General features: G+C 37.4%; 2 protein-coding genes across 2 annotated transcripts; both read left to right on the top strand.

Moving 5' to 3' along the window:
• The first annotated feature begins 1,887 nt into the window (after window positions 1-1,887).
• LOC112566933 lies at window positions 1,888-6,224 on the top strand. Its single transcript, XM_025243362.1, has 5 exons — window positions 1,888-2,003; window positions 2,610-2,633; window positions 3,005-3,112; window positions 4,595-4,728; window positions 5,131-6,224. Exons 1-5 carry the CDS (start codon window positions 1,888-1,890, stop codon window positions 5,358-5,360), a joined length of 612 nt encoding a protein of 203 aa, XP_025099147.1. The 3' UTR covers window positions 5,361-6,224.
• Window positions 6,225-9,946: 3,722 nt separating this feature from the next.
• LOC112566854 lies at window positions 9,947-18,431 on the top strand. The gene is made up of 4 exons (XM_025243253.1): window positions 9,947-10,035; window positions 13,625-13,729; window positions 15,638-15,742; window positions 16,555-18,431. Exons 2-4 carry the CDS (start codon window positions 13,627-13,629, stop codon window positions 17,127-17,129), a joined length of 783 nt encoding a protein of 260 aa, XP_025099038.1. The 5' UTR covers window positions 9,947-10,035; window positions 13,625-13,626; the 3' UTR covers window positions 17,130-18,431.
• The last annotated feature ends 3,792 nt before the right edge of the window (window positions 18,432-22,223 follow it).

Genomic DNA, 22,223 nt, shown 5'->3' with positions numbered 1-22,223 from the left:
TTTATTGTGGATTTCTGTTGCCGAATCAATGGTGACTTCAGTAACGGTCGGATGAGTCTGATGTTGATTTTCTCTCATAGTATCTGTCACCTCAGGAGTTATGCATCTAGCAACACTCATTTCTTGACAATTCTCATCAATATTATTCTGCCACATTGCATGCTGACCAGGACAACCTGTCTCCGTCTTCATCATGTGACTATGACCTTGTTCTTCTTGCTTAAATTCAAGCTGCTCCTCTGTCATTGCATACTGCACAGGATCCTGCTCAAACTTAATTGAACAGGTAACATCTTGACCATGGTACTCCACTTTCACAGCATTCTCATGACTGCAATCTGACTGCTCAATGTGCGCAGCACTCTCGGCTTTTATGGGATAAAGTTCTTCACCAGGAACTTGAGAGTTTAGCTCCAGTTTTACAGCATCTTCATGTCTCCAGTTTGATTCAGGAATATGCCAAGCATGCTCAGGTTTTATGTAAACTTGACCAGACATGTTTTCAAGCTTCATACAGCTAATTGGTGAGCAATATGTCATATCTGTATCAGAACAAAATGGGCTTTCCATCTTTACATTATCATTTAGGTCTTCTTGTAGATCAGCTACAGACCTCGGTTCAGTCTTGATGCTGTGCATACATGAGACCTGCACTTGATTATTTATGGCAGACATAGCTTCCTCTTTATCTACGATGACATTGAATTTCTTCTTTTATTGTTAAAGTACTGTCTGACTGAAACTGCACACCAATCCTGTGCTTCTTCATCTCTGGTGCAATAACAAAAACCTGCAATGTCACAATGTAAGAATAAATTAATTACATTTTACATGTTTTTTTTTCTACCATTGTTTTCTTACCTGGTCAACATGTCGTCTGTCGTCATCCTTTACCTTTGACCTACTCAGGGGAGTTCACATGTAATAAAGAGGGTCAGTGGGGTAATACCCGGCTTTGAGCTGGAGCAAATGAGTACAAATATTTATCTACCCTGGCATTATGTGACTGGGAATTACAGGCTGCTTACGTAACGGGCTGCCGTCATCGCTTGAGGGGTACTCCGTTGATTGAAAGACGGGTATACTTACCCGGAGACTAGCGTTTGTTTTCGTTGCCACCGACTGGCCGAGTATGCCGGCCGTGAGAAGAGGAGTTCACGATTGATGGTTTCTACACTAAAACTTTAACCGAATATTTTTACAAGTAGAAAATACGTTTTCTTCATTTAGGCATACAAACCGGATTCACATTACAAGAAAAGATCTTCAATGGACCTATGATAGGGATATTTCCGTTTTTGCATGGGCTTAGTGTCAGACGACGGAGGTCAAGGACGTCTTTTTTTTATCACGCCATCTACAGGTCCGCCATCTTGTGGTCGTCACGTGTCTTATCTTTTATTGATTTGTTATAACAATACATTATCATAACACACAACTACTAAACTTTTAATGCTTTTTACAGTCTTTATAAAGTGAGATCTTATTTCCGTGGTCAGTTGCAAACTTATACACGTTTTGGTTGTTTTTTCGTTTATTTTTATTGAAGGATGTGTGTGTGTGTATGACTTTGATATCCTTAAGTTGGGGCTTGGATTAGTATTCAGGCAGAATGATTAAGCAGAGAAAAGGCCCAGTCGAGTACAAGGCCTAAATGCAACATCAGAATGTTTTACTGACCTGATAATCAAGTCGACTTCCTTTCAGGATGGGGCAGTAGTTTCACGATTGACCACTTCTACCAACGCATCTCGTGTCCAGGCTGCACGGACAGTCGATCCGCTGAAGTTTGGGAGGAGAGTTTCACAGCTGAGCCAACAGTTGCTTTATTGTGGTCACTACGATTCAGCGCAGCAAAAGCTTAGCATCTCTCGGAGACAACTCAAGATGGTAACCATGGTCACAAACTCAGACTTCTATCATTTCGCTGAATATGTCTGCAGTCACAACGCTCGTCAAGTAACGGAAGTACGTCATAGGTCGGTCGGGTGCATTGACAAGAAGTGAGAGAGACGCGGGTAGGGTCCATTGTACACAGGGGAGTCGCGCAAGTGGTGGTTGGACTGACGGAAGTGAATGGTATCGTCCGTGCGAGGGAAGGTAGGAGTACACACGGTGCGGTCTGCTAGTAGCCAAGCCCCGTATGCATGTAGACCAGAGAAGGGGTATTAAACGGGTGCAAAGCTATATTTGTAAATATTTACATTTCAAGACTCTTCATTTGTCTTTGCACTCAGATGTAATATAGTCACAAGATACAACTCGCTTTGCTAGTTGACATCGCAAACCCGTCTACTCTCTGACAAATTCTTTGGCAAACACGATAACTATTTTATGTTTACATGGGCGTAATATTTGTGTACCTTTCAAGACCTTCTCGAAGGTTTCGCGGTTTTTGCCGATCTTTAGATGTATAGGCGATACAAAACTAACGGGTTTATGTATTTATACAAACCACACACACACACAAGGCCGTTAACTCTAAAGGTTTTGTTTGTTTTCTATTTGTGGTTAGGTGTTGTCTTCCTCCAGTAGATACGTTGTCCTTGCACTGAAGCTTTACTAGAAATATCTTTCTGAGACAGAAGAAGATAAGATCAGGCTGACAGTATATTTCGCTCATCTTGCCTGTTTTAAGTAGTCGCTACCGAGGTGTCAAGTTTGAAAGCCTTGGTAGGCATTCAGTGTGTCTGTGTTGTCACTGCCGTTGCTACTGCTTTACTTGTAAATAGCTTTCAGCTCAACTTGTAGTGCGTCATTACAGCCAAGTTTACTCCCTTACCTGACTTACAAACAATAAAAAAAAAAGGACCTACCAGCGGAAGGAGACCTGTTGCACCAGGTGACGGCTCAGCAAGGAAGTAGAAAAACAACCTGTTTGATTTGTGTTAGCACATACTAGTTGACAGGGACAAACGCGACCATTTGGCAGTTAGAAAGTGGCTAACTGGTGCGATTTTCAGCCACAGTAATATAATCTCGGTATTGTAAATTGCCTTAACAGGAGGACAAAACAAAGACCAGGCTGCAGAGTTGTTACCTGTGTTGTCGTTCAGCGTTTCATAGCTGTCAAAGACACCTGTCCTGAGAACCAGATTGTGACATCGCTCAGGTAAGATATTAGCAATTCCAAGAGTTTCAGGGTCTTGTGTTTTATGAGGCTGGGGTAGATTACACAAATATACTCACAGTAAGATGAACTTTTAAGGTCTTGTGTAATAAAATAAGATCATCCTTTTAGGGATTAAATGTGGTCCGAAGTGAGGTAGCGAGTTAAACTAAACTTCCACATAACTGCACAAAAGCATTAAAATTTGATGGAAACAATTAAAAATAATGCATAGTTGGAAATTGCCGATGTGATAGGTCAGAACTTACATGAACTTGCCGTACATAAGGCGGGAGAACTTACAGCTCAGTACGAGAGTAGGGAGGCTTTTTTTTTTTCTTTTGTCTGTTGAACCTTGCTCTCAGATTCCTTCACCTGAAAAACAAATGTATTGGCTCACGTGTACAGTTGGTAGCAAGGTAATAGGCAGCTGCTCCTTTGCATTATGTATCTCTCTACTTACTAATTGTTATTTACATGAATGGAAGTAACTATTCAAAATAACAAAGAACTGAACATATGGTCGTTATCTAGGTGTCCCGTTAATCTAATTGTTCTCCTTCTACTAGTCCAGATATTTAATGAGTCACTGTTCAACTAACTTTAATCTAACTGCGCGCGCAATACACGACTTCACACAACACACGCTCGCCGCTTATCTCGTCACCAAAAGTCACGTGTTCCACTGTTCGACGTCCCAGAATCTGTTTGGGTCATCCTGTCGATGGCAGCGGCTTCTCTGTCTCCAGCGCAGAGACTCTGGCACTGTCTTGTTTACCACAGACTCACTCGTGGTGCTCTTGCTCTGGTCTTGCCGTGTGTCTACCCGGCTTCTTTCGTCCCTCTAGGTCTGGGCGTTGACTCAACTGCAGCACCTCTTAGGGACCGACGCTCATTCACCAGATTCAACTTCTATTGAATTCCATCAGACAGCTGCTGGTACTGGAGCACTGTAGACTGTTACACTCGTCAGCGCGGATAGAACAGACGTGTACACCCACACTACTGCCCTATTCTAGTTATCACATGACAACTATACATCATCATAGTATTCAAGATGTATTAGGATTTTTGGTCAAGCAGATGGTAGTACAAAGTGTTTTTACCATTTTTGCAAGTAATTCATTTAATTTTAAGTACAAAAAGATAAAAGGCAGTTTGGTAGGTAGATAATAGGTTTGTAACAAGGAATATAGCAGTCATGATAGATGGTAGTCATTATGTAGTCTTTATTTTGTTCTTCAACATTTTATAACTTTAAAGTATGCCAAAAATTATTGTACACTATTTTGATGTATACCTGTGTATTCCAATAAGTTATTTTAATCCTGCTGTGTCATTTTTGTTTTTGCAATATTTTAATCTGGGGTATGCTTGAACTCCCCAAACACGCAACATCTATTGCCCTTTACATGATAATGTTCCTTAATGTAGTGAGTTTATAAAATGTGACAAACAAAAAGACTTTTCATGTTTTAATTTCAGAAATGTCAGATGCGAAGAGTTTGGGTATCAGATTTATTACGGATGCCCGGAAAACTGCAAAAAGCTCACAGATTTCCAGCAGTTCTTGAAAATAGTAAAGTTTGTGGGAAGTTTTAATGCTCTTTATTGGTCAGGTAATGTATATTTTAGTTCAGGTGCGGATATAAGAAAAGTATTTAATGATACAGGGGTTCGAGAAGTCTTGTTAATTTTTGCTTAACTTAGGATCAATGTTGTGTTGTGCAGATTTTCAGATACCCAGATTTATTCATTTAAAAATATCGTCAGTTGAAATAGAATTATTCATATACCATAGTATTTTTTAAGAAATGACTTTCTTCCAGAAAATTAAAGGAATGCTGCATATCCTATATATATATAACTATATATAATTATAAAGAAATACATATTATCGGCAATAGTAAAGAATTAGAGGAAGACGGACGACGACGACGACGACGACGACGACGACGACGACGACGACGATGATGATGATGATGATGATGATGATGATGATGATGATGATGATCTGTTGCAGTGTGCTACCGCCTTTGCAGTTTTATCTGGTGGACTGGCTGCACCCCTGGTAGCCCCCGCCATGATAATCGCTGGGATTGGTGGAGTTGTTCATGTTGGGGCGTCTTTCGCTGACATGATTGTCGAAAAGTTCAATTTAGCAGTTTTGGAGGATGATTGGAAAAAATTCGTTAAAGTCTTACTCAAGGAATGCAAAGACTTAAACGGTCAGTCAGAAAAAACTTCTTGAACAATTTAGCAGACATACAGCTATGGTTGCTAACGGAATACGCATCGGAGAAAACATGAAATTGGGAGCTAAAATAGCAAAAAAAGTTATGGTTCTTAATGCTATCGCGATACCTCTTAATTTAATTGATTTTGTAAGATCTCTTGAAGATCTCAGAGAAAATGGACTGTCAGAAGTCTGCAAGCTCATTCTAAAATATGCTGACAAAGCTGAGGAACTTATTAAAAAACTCGATACCATTGCTTTTCTATGTAATAGTAAATAAAACGGTTCGGGGAATAAAGATAGAAACGGCTCGGGAAATACGAATGGAAAGTGTTCTTGTGATGATACGAAAACCTCAAGGAGCTCAGAGTCCATTACCCCTGCATTGTCCATTAAACAAAACTGCAAGACCATCCACTTAGATAAAGGGGGATATTTTTTTTTATCGAAAATAAAGCGAAATTAAGAGGAAGACAAATTAGCTAAGCTAGCAGCTAAATACAAATTACAGTCTTGCTGGAGTAGCCATCAGACCAGCAAACACGAAGCTGTATGTCGCAAAACATCCATATGATCAAGTCAATACCTTTCTAATAACCAGCATGTACAACCAGTGATTGAAGGGGTTGGGGGAATAACATGAGATTTCTCCTAACGAATGGATGACGGACTTGCTGAACTGCTCATGAGGTTTTACGACATAATGTTTCCAATAGAACTTGGGCTTTGAGCCATGTGCTTTGATTTCCATTTTTATATTATCAATGTTCTGTTTAATTTGATGTACAATTTTTTTATGTTACATCTGCAATAGCATATTATATTGCTTAAAATAATACTCCATGTACATCACTGGCGCAAGTAGCTTTTCACACTTTGTTCACCCCACTACCACAAACTAGAAAATGCGTGGTGATATTGTAGTTACTAGTTTATTTGTTAACACACTGGAAATAGTCTGTTTACAGTATTTTTGTTCATATAGTTGTGCTGAAAAATATTGTCATTACAACATTGTACATGGATATGTTTGCATAGCAAATGCTTTATCACACTGTAGAACTAGGACTGTATGTCAGGTAGACGACGTATGTGACTACGAACATGTCATCACGTGAGGAATATGCTTTGAGAATGGAAGGATTTATTCAACCAATTCTGGGAAAATAATGTAAAATAGTGTAAGCTTCACCCAATCATTACAAACATTTGCAACCAACTTACACTGAACTTAATTTGTACATCTATGGCACACATTTTATAGTCGTGACTAATACACATAAAGACCTGAAAAAATCACCCCATGTTGTTTGGTCTTTGTATAACAGAAATTTATATTTCTTTATTATTTCAATTATCAAGCTGATTTTCTGTTAACACTATTAAACGTTTACAAATTTGTATTTAATTGAGACAAGTGTATATTTAGGAAGTGAACTAAACTGGTCATCTATTGTCAATTAAACTTTGTCCTTGTTTGTCTTGACGTCACTGACTTTTGTTTATACTGCTAATGCTGATTGTATTAAAATGATTTTATTAATGGTTTCTTGCTATGTATTTTAACATGCAATAGTTCTAATATACTTGCATGCATTATAATGTTTTATTACTATTTTAGTTTGGCTTTATCATGTTTATGCAAGACAGATAACCATAAGTTATAGAAGTGTGCTGATATAATTCATTACTGACTGACAGGGCAAACACTAGATCGTTTTTACCACAAAGAACTACTACTACTACTAATAATAATAATAACAACAACAACGACGGATTAATTTATATTTGGATTTTGGCAACTTGGTTTGTACTGATCACTCTCGAAAAAAAACATTTAACATACTTTTTGGAAATGTAAATATGTCCGAGATTTTAGGCAAAACTTTCAAAATCATTTGTCAAGCAACTGTGGGATTATGACAAGCATGATTTTAAGCTTTTATTTGGATGCAGAAATAACTTTAAGACAGATGCAGTACTGTATTTAATCATCTATCTATCTAATCATCTACTTGCATCAGGTTGCACATAAGGCCTCAACCAGAGTCCGCCACCGATGTCGATCGGATGAAACCCGCTCCAGGTGACCCCATGTCGACCCCTTTCCTGCCTCTCCCTCGATAACATTACCGTTCATGTCTTTCACTGGCACATCACTGTTCTTAAACCCGTTGTTTAGCTGTATTTAATCTTATTTATTGCTAATTAATACATATTCTCATGCAGATTAAAAAAAATCCCCAAGTTGCAACCATTTATTCGGATACTGCAGTATAGATATAAACTTGAAATTTTTAATGCACACCTAGAAATGAAAGAAGACAAAATTTTGAAGCAGTAGCTACCATATGCAACTTGTCGACCAGAATTGAAGCATAAAATGGGTTAAGCCTGTAATCTGGTCAATCTGTTAATGGAAAATAAATGTTTAAAAAAAAAAAAACACTTACGAGCATCAAAGACTGGACTGGTCGTCTTGTACAGGACCTGCTGACTATCCCCCCCAACCTTAGGTGCCGGTCATGGGACGACTGACTGACTAGAACTTTTTAGTCTAGATTATAAAGAGAGAACGTATGGTCTCTACCAACTCAAGTGCTCATAGTTATTCCAGTGTTGATGAAACCAGGACAACCTAATTGTGACCTTTTGATTGAAAGGAAGAGCAGGGTAAGCGAATGTTTATATCTTTTTAAATCGGAGTCATCGTTTATAAAAATAATGTGAAAATTTACTTTAAACGAGTCTCACGTAGCTTGTTTTTCTACCGACTAACAACCATAAAACACCAATTTATTTAAGGAATCGTTTAATATAAAATGAAGTGGAATAAACATATCAACAGTCCACAACGAAACTGTAACAATGGCACCTCGTCACGCATGAAGTATCAAGCTTGGCGAGACTATTGATCCTCCCGCTGCTGCTCTTCGCTACACATTCATGCAGTCAACATACAACCTGTAACGGAGTTGAAGGACATCAGTTTATCGACAGAAACCTTCTCTGCGTTTTTCGGAAATGATTACCTGAGCAGAACATGAAAATTTTCGAACCCTGAGCAATCAACTTCTGTTCAGACTATGGGGAGCTTGGTGTACACATCAAGAACAATTCGTCTGCCGTTCAGGACAAAACGTTTGAAATAAATGCATAGAAAACTAGCGATACTCACATTTCAGGCTAATTCTTACTTAAAGAAATGTTTCGAAACAGCTAGTACTGTTGTCTTTCTGTTATAATGTAAAAATAAATAACGGCAAGAAAAAAGCTGTAATTATTATTATTGCTTCCTGTAGATGCCGATAGAGCAAAAGGATGTTAACCATATGTTATTTATAAGGGAATGTCTGAATAATATGTGTTTACTTTCAAAAATGTTTACATTTAAGGGCACACATACAAAAATGTTTTCTTCTCTAAAATGAGTATCTAACTGTGGAATATTGCTTTTACTTTCATCCATTGTGTCTTTTGCTTTTGGAACTTAAAGACCAAAGCTACCATCGCTTTTGTGTTTATTTCTCTGTAGCCTTTGTGCATGTGTCAGCATGTGAATCCAAAGATAACATCGGTCTAATGAGGGGTTAATTTGTACTTGGGTAGTGTGGTTATCAATGATAGTACCCAGAAGTGATGTCTATAATTAACCAGGATGTGCTTGCAGTAGACAAATAGTTTGACAATATTAAACTTAGTGTAGTTTTAACTAAACCACAATTACTACCCAATACAACCGGTATTGTATCAGTATGGTTCGACAATATTTTATAACGAGCAAAGTATATTGGTCCAACTAACACCGGCATCAATCCAATATCTGGAGAATATAAAATCCTTTATACATTCAACTAAACCTTAATGTCAATCTAATATAAAGGCACTTTGCTATGTAAATTACAATGTCATGTGCTACAGCCTCTTATAACAAATTAATAGTTGGTTAGCATGTCTGTGTGTCTTGTTTGGAGCTATGCAATTTTTTCTATTGTGTCATAAAGCAACAACACCATGAAAACTTCTTTGTTTTGTATTTACCTAGCAACCTTTGTCACATTCTAGCCAAGGCGATGTGTACCTGCCGTCGAATCGATCTCCTGAACGGCAGTTGGGACAAATGACAGAGAAAAAAATATTGTCCAGAACACGTATGCAGGTGTGCACACACTTTGCTCTGCTATGCTTCTGTCACTTGCCCTTGCACTAGAAACACACGTCTCTGACCTGTGATGAAATTGTTAAATTTGATCTCTAGCAAATCGCCAACATAAATAACACGACACTGACTGCATTAAAACATTTCATAGCAACAAACGAGGCTGAGTCGAGACATTAGCTATACTAAGTTGTGATCAGTCCGTATATATACATATATATCTAGGAGCGCGTGTGTGTGTGTGTGGAGAAAGAGGAAAAAATAGAGAGAAAAATAAAGAATATTAACGTTTTTGCTAGTAGACAATATTTTATTATTGCTGAAGTCTTTCATCAGAATATGCCTCGTTTATATGCCTAAGCTACTGCTTCGTTATCGTAAAAACCTCAAGTACATGTTGTTTTACATTGGCTAGCTCCAGGCTCACGTGATAGGTCATACAACACAGCAACACTGGAATAGCTCGCTGGCCGGATCAGTTGAGCGAAAAGAATTCCAGAGCAAGCAGCCACCAAGGATACCAAGGATTAGGTGAGTGAATGATTTTACAATCAAATATAGTTCTTTTTATTTTCACGGTAAGCCGAGTATTTTGAATTAAATGATGTACAGCTCCAGCTTGTCTAATTGTCTAGTTATATTAAGAAGTAGCAATTCGAAGGATCTATGCTCGTGTGACTAGAACACATTAAAAATGCAACATTATTCAGAGTTAAGTTTAGCCTCGCGCTTATGCGCTGCCGAGTCAATAATTCTTCTCATACAGAGCACCAAAGTGGATGCTGACTAAATGGAGCTGTTTTCACAGTTAAATTACCTAACAACTACCTAGCATTAACGAGAGTGCGATAACGAATATATGTGACCCTCCACGACGAAAGGCATATTTATAAAAAGTACAGGTTCTGAACTTTCTTTTGATACAAAAGTTGTTTTTCTAGCCCTAGAATTGAGTTAGTTATAAACGTTTGAAGTGTGAAAGTACTGCCATTTTGAGAAACCTGCGTTAAAATCGTTGACATCTCAACACCCTAATTTAATAGTATAGCAGGATTATTTGTTTAGTAATTAAAACGCGGCAATCAAACATCAATGTTCGCATCTTTGCTTCATGATGTAAGCAACACTTTGGCAACCACAGGGTGATAAGGTTTTCTCTCCTACCTTCCCGAATTTTCTCCACATGTCTGACTGGCCTTAAGTTGACAGGTCTAGATTCAAAGAGCAGTATATCATCATTAAGGGCCTAACTGCATAACTGCCGTGATGTGTCTGCTCTAACTTGCTGAGTAAGAAAGAAGTTTCAGTTTTCGAGAAGTGTTTTAGTCCCGCTAGGAGACAGCTCATGTTCCTCCTCTCCTACCGTTCAATCCCTTGGTGTACATGCTTGTTATTAGTTACTACAGGTTTACTGTATGAAGCAAAGTGCTTGACGATCGGTCATCTTTGAGAGTGTATGTCTATTTTTCGTTAATGTATATTTAAGACAGCGAGTACTGTGACATTCCTTTTATAATTAAAAATACACAGGCATGCTAGGACAGGTTTAATTTGTCTTTGTTCAGGAATAAAAGAACACATACATGTCACGACGATTGTGTGCGTGTCGAACGTGCATGACAACACTATAAAGTGTTCACCATGACAACTTCGCAAAGTGTACAACTGTCGCTCATTCTCTCTCTCTCTGATTGGTGTTGACTGCAGGCAATGTTGTGAATGATGTACCAACGTGACGTAGTACCCTGTTAGTGGCGCTCGTTGATCGCAGGTGGAAATCGTAGCGGATAATTAATTAACGGATGGGTTTTGGAGGCTTAAATTAACAGGTTAGTTGTATATCACCTATATCTACTGATATTTGATAAAGCGCTAATCATGCAGTTTGGTCTTTAAACCTTTATCATTCTCAAGATTACCTACAGTATGGCGTTAATTTGTGTGGAAACATTTGTAGTGAAACCTACTTTTTTCCTCTGTGACTTACAAATTTTTATCCCCACTGAGAATTGAGTCTGCTAGTTCTCTGTCGAAGTAGCTCTAAGCCGCTGAACCTCTGGGAACATGGAGGTGCAGAGGCAAATATTTCCACCTGTCGTTTTCAGCATCAGAAAGTCTATGACACGAGCATCACAGTTTTTCTTTAGTCGATCCTAGGAATCATACGAGTTTATACTGGTTTTTTGTGTCAAATGTCTGATAAAAATATCTATCACTTTACTGATGCTCTAATTATTTCGTCAAAAACGTTTCTTAAATCATTTCATACAGTCAGTAGGGACAAATTTAAATTTGGATTACTTTGGTTTCTTTGTGAAGCTGGGTTAACCTATTCTTCTACTTCGAATTTAGAAAATTAGTTTTCTTGCATTTTTTTTCAAATGGATGATATAGGAGAGTTTTTATAGCCTCATTACAGTTGGCATTCGCCCAGAAAGGACAAATAAAAATTATTTAATGCCACACTCTAGTGTACCTGTAGTAACCTGACTCAGTGCATTAGCATAAACAACCTGTCGACTGGAACGTCATGTATCGCTCACGTGACGGTATGTGTATATAAGATAATAAGAGTATTCCATTGACCTTCACTATGCACCTGAGTGTCAAAGGCTCCACAAGGAAAACAGAATTAAAATAAGTGAGTGTTTTACATCAGTATTACACTATAAATAAATAGTTTTAATAATGATAATTATGCTTGTATGGTTACTGATACACTGATCTTACTTAACTTCCTAGGGCTCAGAAAAGTAATCAGCATTCTAATTGAACCGTAGGCGCGCACTCTCACACACACACACACACGCACATACACACGAGTGCTCATACAGTAATGCTTTTCAAATTACATGCACTGACTTCCAATGGCTTGACGAAGAACATGAAGAATTTGTTTTTGAAAAATCATCACTCCATTCTAAAATGTAAAAAGTTTCTTACCTACGTGACTATTAGGAACTGCATGTAAGCAGCTAATTGAAGATCAGTGACCTCTTCATTGTAAAAGTAAGATGAAAAGAGCAATCATACCAGTGATAGGTGCTTCGAAGAGGAGTAGCATGTCTAAAGACGCAAAGCAACCATATCTCACACTGTTTACAGAATCTACATCCATTCATACATCCCTATCTATATCCCTTCATACCTTCATCCATTGTTTTACGTTTTACTCTTGTACATTATCTTTATGTTGTTCAGTGTACCTATCTATACCTACCTCACTCTCTACTGGCTGTTATCTTTCATTTATCATTATTGGTCTGTGCAGAGAGTGCCATTTATCTTGGTCGTGATGCCAAGCGTTATAAGGTCCCATTATTATGATGATGATGATCTTATGATGAGGATGAGGATGGTGATGATGATGATGATCATGATGATTATGATTATAGGTTACGTAGCCTAAATTGTGCTTAACTCATTCCACAGTATTTAGGTGACTCTATGATCGGGGATAGAGGCGAAAAAATGATAATATACGTTTGAATAAAATCTGAAAAAAAAAATGGCTTACTATCTTATTTGATATGCTAATGGTAAACTCGAGTATAGAATGACAGCAAATCGTTCCCCTATTTGTATGAATATAATATGTGAATTAGTGCTCTGCCCACACCTATCTTTCCAATTATCTTCATATCTACATACCAGCTTATTCTCGTCGCCAAACTTCTGACCTCTCAGGATTTTGCTTTCCTCGAACTAGGCTTCTTAAATTTCGTCCAGATTCCCTTTCTCTCTGGTCCTTAAATCTCAATTAACTGTCACCCTGTTTGAAGTCACTGATTGGGTAACGGTACATAAACTAATCAACTTTTTAGTTTGATCTTGATTTTATAAACCTGATAGTGTGCATTCGAAAGAAAAGGTAGAAAACCACTCGGGTAAGACTTGCCAATTTTGCACGTTAGTCTACTTAAGCTGGGTACCTGCCTTATCAGGTAATGCAAAAGTAGCGAATAGAATGATGTTACGTAACGTGCTAGAGAGGGCGAACAACTCACGTCTTTAGGGTTATCAGGCAAAGATCTTAACATATATGCCTTTTAATTACACAATTGTTCACCGCATTTAAAAGTATGATTGATGAATTTTGTGTTGGAATTTTTTTTTAAAGGAATGTATTCCTCGGTCTTGATAACAATCTTTGCAAATGCTAACGACTTAGCTCAGAAGGACCTCACATCAACTACTGCCACAGAATGCAATCTGCTTGGAAACGGTAAGTCTGTACCATCTCGTATCTAAAAATGTGACTGATTTATCTTTCGAAAGTACAAAAAATAATTACAGATCATGCCGCAATAGTAAAAGTGTGACTTTGAAATTAAACTGGGACTGGAATCTTCTGAAGCCAGTATAAATGATATATGCCTTTTAACAAGCAAGCTTGTAGAATATTTTTATTTCTTTTATCCTCTATGAAGGCGTGGGTGGATGAGAGTGTTTAAAACTACTGTGACTATAGTCTGCAGGAAAGTAAAAACTACTAAAAAAGCCATCTAAAAGAATTACTTTATTTTGAATATTTTACAACTGACTGTGACATGACAGACTAAAAGCTGACAGCGTCGTTTTGATTTGATAGTTAATGGCGCATGGCTGTTTATGGTTGGTGCAGCGATTTGTTGGGTTAATTGCGATAACAAATGAGACTATAGCGGTTAAGTAATTGACCTATTCTCTATGTGTTATCGCTAACATTTTAGAGGACATGTAATATTTAACCACACGAGATTGAGCAATATCAGGTCTGTTATGCCTGTCACAACCAGACTCTGAGATAAGTCCGTTTTCTGGATGGTCAGGTTTTCAGGCTCCACTGTCTTGTGAGCGATCTCGCGAAAGATAAAGGCTAACGAAGCACACACCTACAAAAAAGCAGGATAATCTCGGTGTGTGATCTTCCTCGACGAAAGCACTTGACAGGGGCGTGAACTCGTTTCAGCGCCATAGGAGGCTTGTTTGGTAACATTAGTGAGTCGCTGGACACTCGTCCATGTAGTCATTTGGGGAGGAGATGGGGGCCGTCAAATGGAATGTTTGCAACATTCTGGATAAGTCGTGACCCACTCAAAAAGCGAAAGAGCACTCTCCAGAAGAAATACTGTAAAGGGAGCCGTTGTTTTCGTTCAGGAGCCTGTTGCCGCGAGACGGTCGGTTGGGGAAAAAGATCCTTCCGATGTGTCTGCCGCTGAAATCCCGCCCGGCCTCTCATCTGGCAATCAACAAAGCGCTAAGGTTACAAAATGGAACAATGTTTTCAAGTCCTAACGCTAAAAGTCTGATAAAGTACATGAGCTTAAATGCTACAGTTAGGACCTTATGGAACTGGAAGATGTACACCGAACCAGGTTCGGAGAGCCGCTGATGCTCGAGAGCCAAAAAACTGATTTTCAAAGGTGAGGAGACAAGGTACCATCATGGAGTCGGATTTTGTCCACACTTAAGTGACTGGGTGGTTCTTAGTTGGTAACCCATCTCAAGCATGCTCCTTTCTGTGCGGGTCGCTTGACTAGCCCCACAATGTATCATCCAGGTGCAAGCTCCCGCCATCTTCCCGCCAGTGCATGACCTCTGTCCCGAGTGCTGTTCAACATCATTGAGAAAATCACGCGCGATGCGCTCCAGGATCACCACATCTACATGTTCATCGGGTAGGGGTTGGGAAGGTAGCTCAGCAACCTCCACTTTGTCTTCTAGGCTGATATAATGGCGAGCAGCAATAGCGAGGGAAAGATCCTTACGAACAAAATCGCCAGCGTGTGATGGTTGTGGAGGGCTTAACGCGTGATGCTGTAAAAACTTAGCAATAATGACAACAAAAAAAGGAATGTCAGATTAAGCAATATTAGGTCTGTTTTAATGACTGTGATCGGGGATAGAGGCGAAAAAATGATAACATACGTTTGAATAAATCCTAAAAAAAATGGCTTACTATCTTATTCGATAAGCTAATGGTAAACTCGAGTATAGAATGACAGCAAATCGTCGCCCTATGTGTATGAATAAAATATGTGAATTACTTATCATGCAAAGATCTTTACAAATATGCTTTTTAATTACACAATTGTTCACCGCATTTAAATGTGTGATTCATGAATTTTGTGTTGGAAATGTTTTTTTAAAGGAATGCCTGAGGAGAACCACTTAGGTTTACTTACAAAGATCTGCGAATTGGCTCAGAAGTCCTTGACATCAACTAATGGCAAAAAAGCCAATCTGCTTGGAAAGGGTAAGTCTGTACCATCTCGTATCTATAAATGTGACTGATTTATCTTTCAAAAGTACAAAAAATAATTACAGATCATGCCGCAATAGTAAAAGTGTGACTTTGAAATGAAACTGGGACTGGAATCTTCTGAAGCCAGTATAAATGATATATGCCTTTTAACAAGCAAGCTTGTAGAAGATTTTTATTTCTTTTATTCTCTGAGGGCGTTGGTGGATGAGAGTGTTTAAAACTACTGTGACTAGAGTTTGCATGCAAGTAAAAACTACTAAAAATGCAATCTAAAAGACTTACTTTATTTTGAATATTTTACAATTAGTTATAATTGACTGTGACATGACAGACTAAAAGCTGACAGCGTCGTTTTGATTCGATAGTTAATGGTGCATGGCTGTTTATAATTGGTGCAGCGATTTGTTGGGTTAATTGCGATAACGAACGAGACTATAGCTGTTAAATAATTGACCTATTTTTTACGCTTTTCGCTAACGTTTTAGAGGACAGGTAATATTTAGCTCACTAGATTGTTCTTTCACAAACCAAAATAGAGGTGTGATGGTTGTGGAGGGTTTAACGTGTGATGCTGTAAAAACTTGGCAATAACGACAAGAAAATAAAGAATCTCAGATTCTAAATCTTTGCTATAGAGTCCGCTCGTATTTTATGTTCGAATACACTGTCCATTAGAACAGTATTGATAAAATGAGTTGACCAAACTTTAAATGAGAATATCCCCATAAATTCCTAACTGTCAGCTTTTTTACTGTATGAAAAATATGCATATGGCCATTGACATTTTACTTTCTTTTATCCAGTTGTTACAGCCAGCGCTCTCATGCTCGATAAACCATCAGGTGGCGTTTCCAAGCTTCTTGTGGGAGGAGGATGGATGCTCTCCAATACGGGGAAGGTGGTGGATTGTTGCATGGCCTATCCTGAGCAACTGAGCTTGTGCCTAACGGAGGCGGAAGAAAATGTCAATCCTCTTTTTATTGAAAACCAAGTTGCGGAATTCACAAAACTTATGACATCTAATCGCTTAGAAATAGTTAAAGCCGTGTTTAGTCTAAAAGAAGGTTACACAATTATGAAAGAAGGCGTTAACGTAATCACAAAAATTGGTTTCAAAGAAGCTGGTAAGTTGCTACTTTTTGAGGGAATTCCTACAATCGGGAAACTAGCGCTAAAAATGCAGTTTAAGCAGCTGTTTAGACTTGGTTTAAGGGCCTTACCGCAGCTATTTGTTCCATGTGTGGGGGGGATACCTGGCATTTGCCTTGAACTTCTAGCGAGTTACTTTGAAGTAGATAAGTATATCTCATCATGGGTTGGAGATTTAGGTGACAAAATTGGCTCTGGTATCACAAGCTGGTTACGAAGTATTTGGTAGGTGGTTAAGCAGCAAGAGACTCTTCAAACTGTTGAAAACAAAGTGAGTTTCTTGTAAGTTGTTTTCGACTGTTATATCTCTCTTAGTCCAATATCATTCTTAGTATGACTATTGTTGTCCTTATATTTTTTCTTTCTCATTCCGTTTTAATTCTACTTTAAAATGTATGAGAAACTTCCTCTGTCGTTAACTCGAAGAAAAGTGAGACGCAAGGAGGATCTCTATAAAAATGCTGATTACAAATAGGTATTTTGTCTGTGATCGATAGAACAGAACGTGTTTATAAGTGAGAACTTTGTGCATTAGAAATGGCAGATTACTTACCAGTTTGGTCTAAAACTGTCTCAAAGCTTTTGTGTTTTTCTCTCTTGGAGATTCTTCGTTTTGAAGTATGCTAGTTAGTTCTGTAATGTAGGGCAATTTAGTTCTGTAGCTAACATAAACCAAGTCTTCGCAAACAAGATACGGATACAGTGAATCAAGAGTATTATCTTTTCTTTCTCAAATAGATGATGCTGTCATGCGGTAAGTAAACATTATAACGAAATGCCTTCTCCTCTTCGGGACCTCTTTTGAATGTTTTTGAAGAATCATTATTGTTAATGTAGTCATAGTCTTTCTTTTAAGGTGTATTGATAATTGCCGATCCGACTGATTTAAGGCCAAGCACCTGGGTTAAAATTGTCGAAAATTTTAAGATTTAGCCATTTTGAGATTACTTCATGTTGTGAAAGTTCAAAGTCTGTTCTATTCACTCACCAAGTGATTTTTCATAGAACAATCTAGAAATATGTCTATTTCGTCAATAAAAACATCTACTTCTATCCTATTTACTTTTCCCGAGCGCAGAATTAGCGAGAATAGCGAATGTTTGGGACATAGCAACACACTCGCCCACGTGCGAAACATCGTCACATCGCATACCGAACGAAAGGTCACTGCGTGTACTTTCAAACAAAGGCTGTGTCAAAACCCATAGAAGGCCCCACGCTATGATACAAGCTCTTTTGTAGACCACACAAAGAGTCGGAAACTTCCTTATATGGACGCATGTGTAACATACTTAGCATATAGCCAATCAGATTTCACTAACGCCGACCTTCACGTGGTCATAGGTCACACGAACACACTTCGGCAGTGCTCGGGTATCCCACAAGGCAACTGTCATGGCCTCCGGATGTAAACAATGTCGACACTAATTCAAAGCATTTTCTGGGATATTTTCGTTCTAAGACATTAACGCTTTATATTAAATGTTCATTGTGCCTGTCAGACGCTCATTTCTTCTCACAATACCACGTGCGAAAGAATAAAAACCACGTGGACATTCTTAGACCGTCGTAGCAGCTATAAAAAGTAACTTAGTGAACCGAATTCGGCTGTCGAAAACACCATCAGTCATGTGGTAAGCGAGCTGAAAATAAAGCGAAGTTTTCATTTCTGCTGCAAATCTCGGTAGTAATCAGGACTAGATGCGAACATTTACACATTTAAGTCAACTTGCAATGCTAGTTATTTATGTACTTTGTCAGGAATGTAGGGAAACAGAGCTTACATCATTTGCATAGAAAACAAAGGTTGGGTGGGGGTTGGATTGTCTTACTCAAACCAAATGTAACAAACAGAATTTGTGAAGACATTTATGTATAGCACTCCTAACAATCAGAAAGAAAACTGCTATCTAGTCAAGTTTGAAGCCATTCAGTATCTAGAGAGCACATCATTGTCAGCCCCCTAAAAGGCCAGACAGCTGGTGCTTTTCCCATAAATTTTTGACAGAAAAAAAGAACCACCTAGCCACAAAAATCAAACATCTTTAATCCATGTGACTACAGATGTATAATTCATAAAATAATCCTAGCATACAGAGGAACAGAACATGAGCAGCTGCCCAAATTCTGGTGCACAATGATGTATCTCTAGATTTCATGAATAGGTTATTCTTATTCCTATTTGCCCCCAGTGGAGCATAGGGCTGCAAGAATTGGTTATACTCCACTATAAGCTTTTGAAATAATTTCTTTAATGAAAGAATTATATATTGATGTTCATCCCATCACTCTGCAACTGAAGGCTAAGAAAGATGAGAGTGTTTCCTACTAAAGCTGCTACTTCAGTAGATGCTCACAAAAATTTAAAGCAATATGCGAGACAGCATCACTAAATGTTAGATAGCAAAGGACTATAAATGGCATAAAACCATGAAGCTAATGGACACTGAACTTCTATATAACTATCTAAACCTATAACTGTGTTGCTCAATGTTTGCAAACACCATTGTTTTTATTACTATGTACTTCTCTGAAGCCTGGTCAACATTTGGGTACACAACACAACCATGTTGACTTTACTAAAAGTGAACAAAATAATTAATTTTATTAGTAATGTTAAAGTTATGTGTAGTAACACATTGAAAGATGGTTATAGTTTTTATTCAACAGGTAAATTACATGAAAGGCTTAGATAAAACAAAGTTACTAAGCTTGAACTTTCTGTTCTCGCTTTTTCGTTCCTTGTTTATGTTACAGTTTGTTTACTTATAAACCCTATAACTTTATATTAACATGTGCTACAGGCTTAAAATTTGGTTGAAGGTTTCTTTATAACATATCTAAACATATCCCATGAGAGCTTTTAAAAAAACTAATTATTGGTTTAATAGTTACTAAGCTTTTAGTTTGTTTTCCCTTGCCTTTTCAGTTTCTTGTTTTGGTAAGCTTGGTTAGTTCAAAAGCTTGTAAATTAATATTGACATGTGATATAGTCATGAAATTCGGTTGAGAGTTTCTTTATATACATGTCAACATTTAAATGAGGGCACTTTTAAAAAATATTTAGTAGTTTAGTAGTTACTAAACTTTCAGTTTTTCTTCCTCGTTTTCTCAGTTTCTTGTTTTGGGTACAGACTGTTTACTTCAAAAGGACAGAACTTTTTATCGACAAGAGATATAGTCGTGCAATTTGGTTGAGTAATTCTTCATACATATATAAACATTTCTATGAACGATTTTTAAAAGAAATATTTAGTAGTTTGGTAGTTATACTGTTTTTAATCAAAATTTCTTGAAATTTAACACAGTGTTTTACAAAAAAAAATTCATAAAAAAAAACCTAAGCCGATTTTGCAAATCTCTTTCATAGAAATGTAGATCTGTCTTTTAAGTAACTATTTCAATAAAAAGTTCGAGTCTACTCACAAAATTGACAAAGTTTTGTATTTTTCAAAATGTTTGTTTGGGCGCCATTTTGGTTTGTTTCCATGGCAACCGATGGTGTGACAAGTGCAGTAAAACTATTTTTTGAACCTTCAGTCAAGGGCTAAATAGCTGATACCAAAAAATCCTCGCTATCGCGTGAAACGTAAAAGTTTTTTTTTTGGCAGGTGCCTAGCCTTAAAGAATGTGTAGTTACATTTATTAAACAATCATTGTTTCTAAAATCATTTTTAGGGAGATCTTTGTTGGAAGCATCCTTACAGTCAAATATCTTTGGTGTTTTGACGTAAACAACATTGATGTATAAACATGTTTGCTGAAACATATGGAAAGCTTTTGAAATGTATTTGTCAAGGTTTTTGTTGCAATATATAAAAAAGCAAGGGTTGTATCATTCTGAAAAATAGCGTAATACTGTTTATTTTATACGCTTATAAACCATTCATTAATATTTTATAATTAAAATATGATGAAAATTTGTTCATGCAAGATGCGGGATATGAACAAGAGCTCTGCTTAATGCAGAAATTTAGAAGACAAAAGATTTTACTGGCCCCTTCGTCGAAAATTGCACGTTTCTAGAAATGTATGCTGTGATAAGATGTCGTTATCTATTATTACACATATTTAACACATTATAAGCCTCACTGTTTATGCGATGCATACTTTATTTGTGTTCTGTGACCCTCTCTTAAATATTATCTAAATACAGTCGGTTAGTGTTGTTCATAACTCGATTGTTGTAAAGAAACTTTCCGGCAACAGATAAAAGATAAAGTATGCATCTTGTTGTACATTCACTGTAAATAATAGTTGTGTAGTTGGGGGCTCTTTTCTCCACTGGGGGCGGAAAGGAATAATAAAAATAAGAAGTAATAGTTGAAAGCTTTCTGCTACAGTACATGCCATTGTATATTTTCTGCTTGTCCATGTCAAGGCAGTTAAAATGCAGAATAGTCTTATCAACGAAGCATATGGAAAGTAAGCGTAGGCCACACAATCTACAATGAAAATATGGAAACCTACTACAGACGAATGAACAATTTCGGAGTTCTAATTTAGTTAGGATGAGCGTACAGCTTAAGGATTCTGCCATGTCTGTAGCGACTGTAGAACTATTCTACACATCTTCGAAAAGTCACATCCAGAAAATTATTTTAATTACCACTTACGTCAAAACTTTCTTGAATTTTTCGTTTGTTTCGTTCTGTCTGGGCTATTCATCAACATAGATACTTGTTGTCTGTAATTTAGTGTAATCCTGGCAGAAATCGAGAAAGTTTTACAAAGTAAATGGATATGATTATCTTCCCCCAATAATGGCAGCTGGCCTATTTAGATGTCGAGGATGGACAGCTTAAGACATTAATATCTTAAAATACACTGCGACCCTTTAAGAGCTCTCTTTAATATGTCTTCTAACAACTCAGAATTAGATAATTCCCCATCTATCCTAAAAAAAAGATTCATGATCACGAAAGATGGTGTTAACTTCTTCAGAAAATGTACCTGGCTTGTAAATTACTATGTAGGAAGAAAACTCTTGATCCTGGCATATTATTAGTAACAATGTCTTAAAAGTAATATTTCTTCTAAGCAAAATTCAGAGTTGATAAGGTTAAGTTTAAGGGCTTTGTCGTGACTGTGTTGACTGTAGAGCTATGCTAAGCAATTTCGAATCCAGGCATTGTTTAGATTACCACTTACCTCTGAAACTTTCTCAAAGCTTTCGTTTGTTTCGTTTTGCTTGGAGTACTCATAACACAGATACCTGTTGTCTGTAATGTATCGCAATTCAGTTCTAAGATTGACAGAAATTGAGAAAGTTTTACAAGAGGATGGTTTTAGTCACAATACTTTTATTTTCTTGTCTTTCTTG

The sequence above is a fragment of the Pomacea canaliculata genome, linkage group LG6 (genome assembly GCF_003073045.1).
Source record: "Pomacea canaliculata isolate SZHN2017 linkage group LG6, ASM307304v1, whole genome shotgun sequence".
In the NCBI taxonomy this organism is placed as follows: Eukaryota; Metazoa; Mollusca; class Gastropoda; order Architaenioglossa; family Ampullariidae; genus Pomacea; species Pomacea canaliculata.
This window is presented reverse-complemented; position numbering and strand designations above follow the sequence as displayed.

Excerpts from the sequence above, each read along its gene's own strand:
- LOC112566933 (XM_025243362.1), top strand. The coding sequence starts at position 1,888 with ATGGTAACCATGGTCACAAACTCAGACTTCTATCATTTCGCTGAATAT. Across the intron at positions 2,004-2,609 it reads GTCGGGTGCATTGACAAGAA|TATATTTCGCTCATCTTGCC; the intron begins GTGAGAGAGACG and ends TCAGGCTGACAG. Across the intron at positions 2,634-3,004 it reads TTTCGCTCATCTTGCCTGTT|GAGGACAAAACAAAGACCAG; the intron begins TTAAGTAGTCGC and ends TTGCCTTAACAG.
- LOC112566854 (XM_025243253.1), top strand. The coding sequence starts at position 13,627 with ATGTATTCCTCGGTCTTGATAACAATCTTTGCAAATGCTAACGACTTA. Across the intron at positions 13,730-15,637 it reads ATGCAATCTGCTTGGAAACG|GAATGCCTGAGGAGAACCAC; the intron begins GTAAGTCTGTAC and ends GTTTTTTTAAAG. Across the intron at positions 15,743-16,554 it reads AGCCAATCTGCTTGGAAAGG|TTGTTACAGCCAGCGCTCTC; the intron begins GTAAGTCTGTAC and ends TCTTTTATCCAG.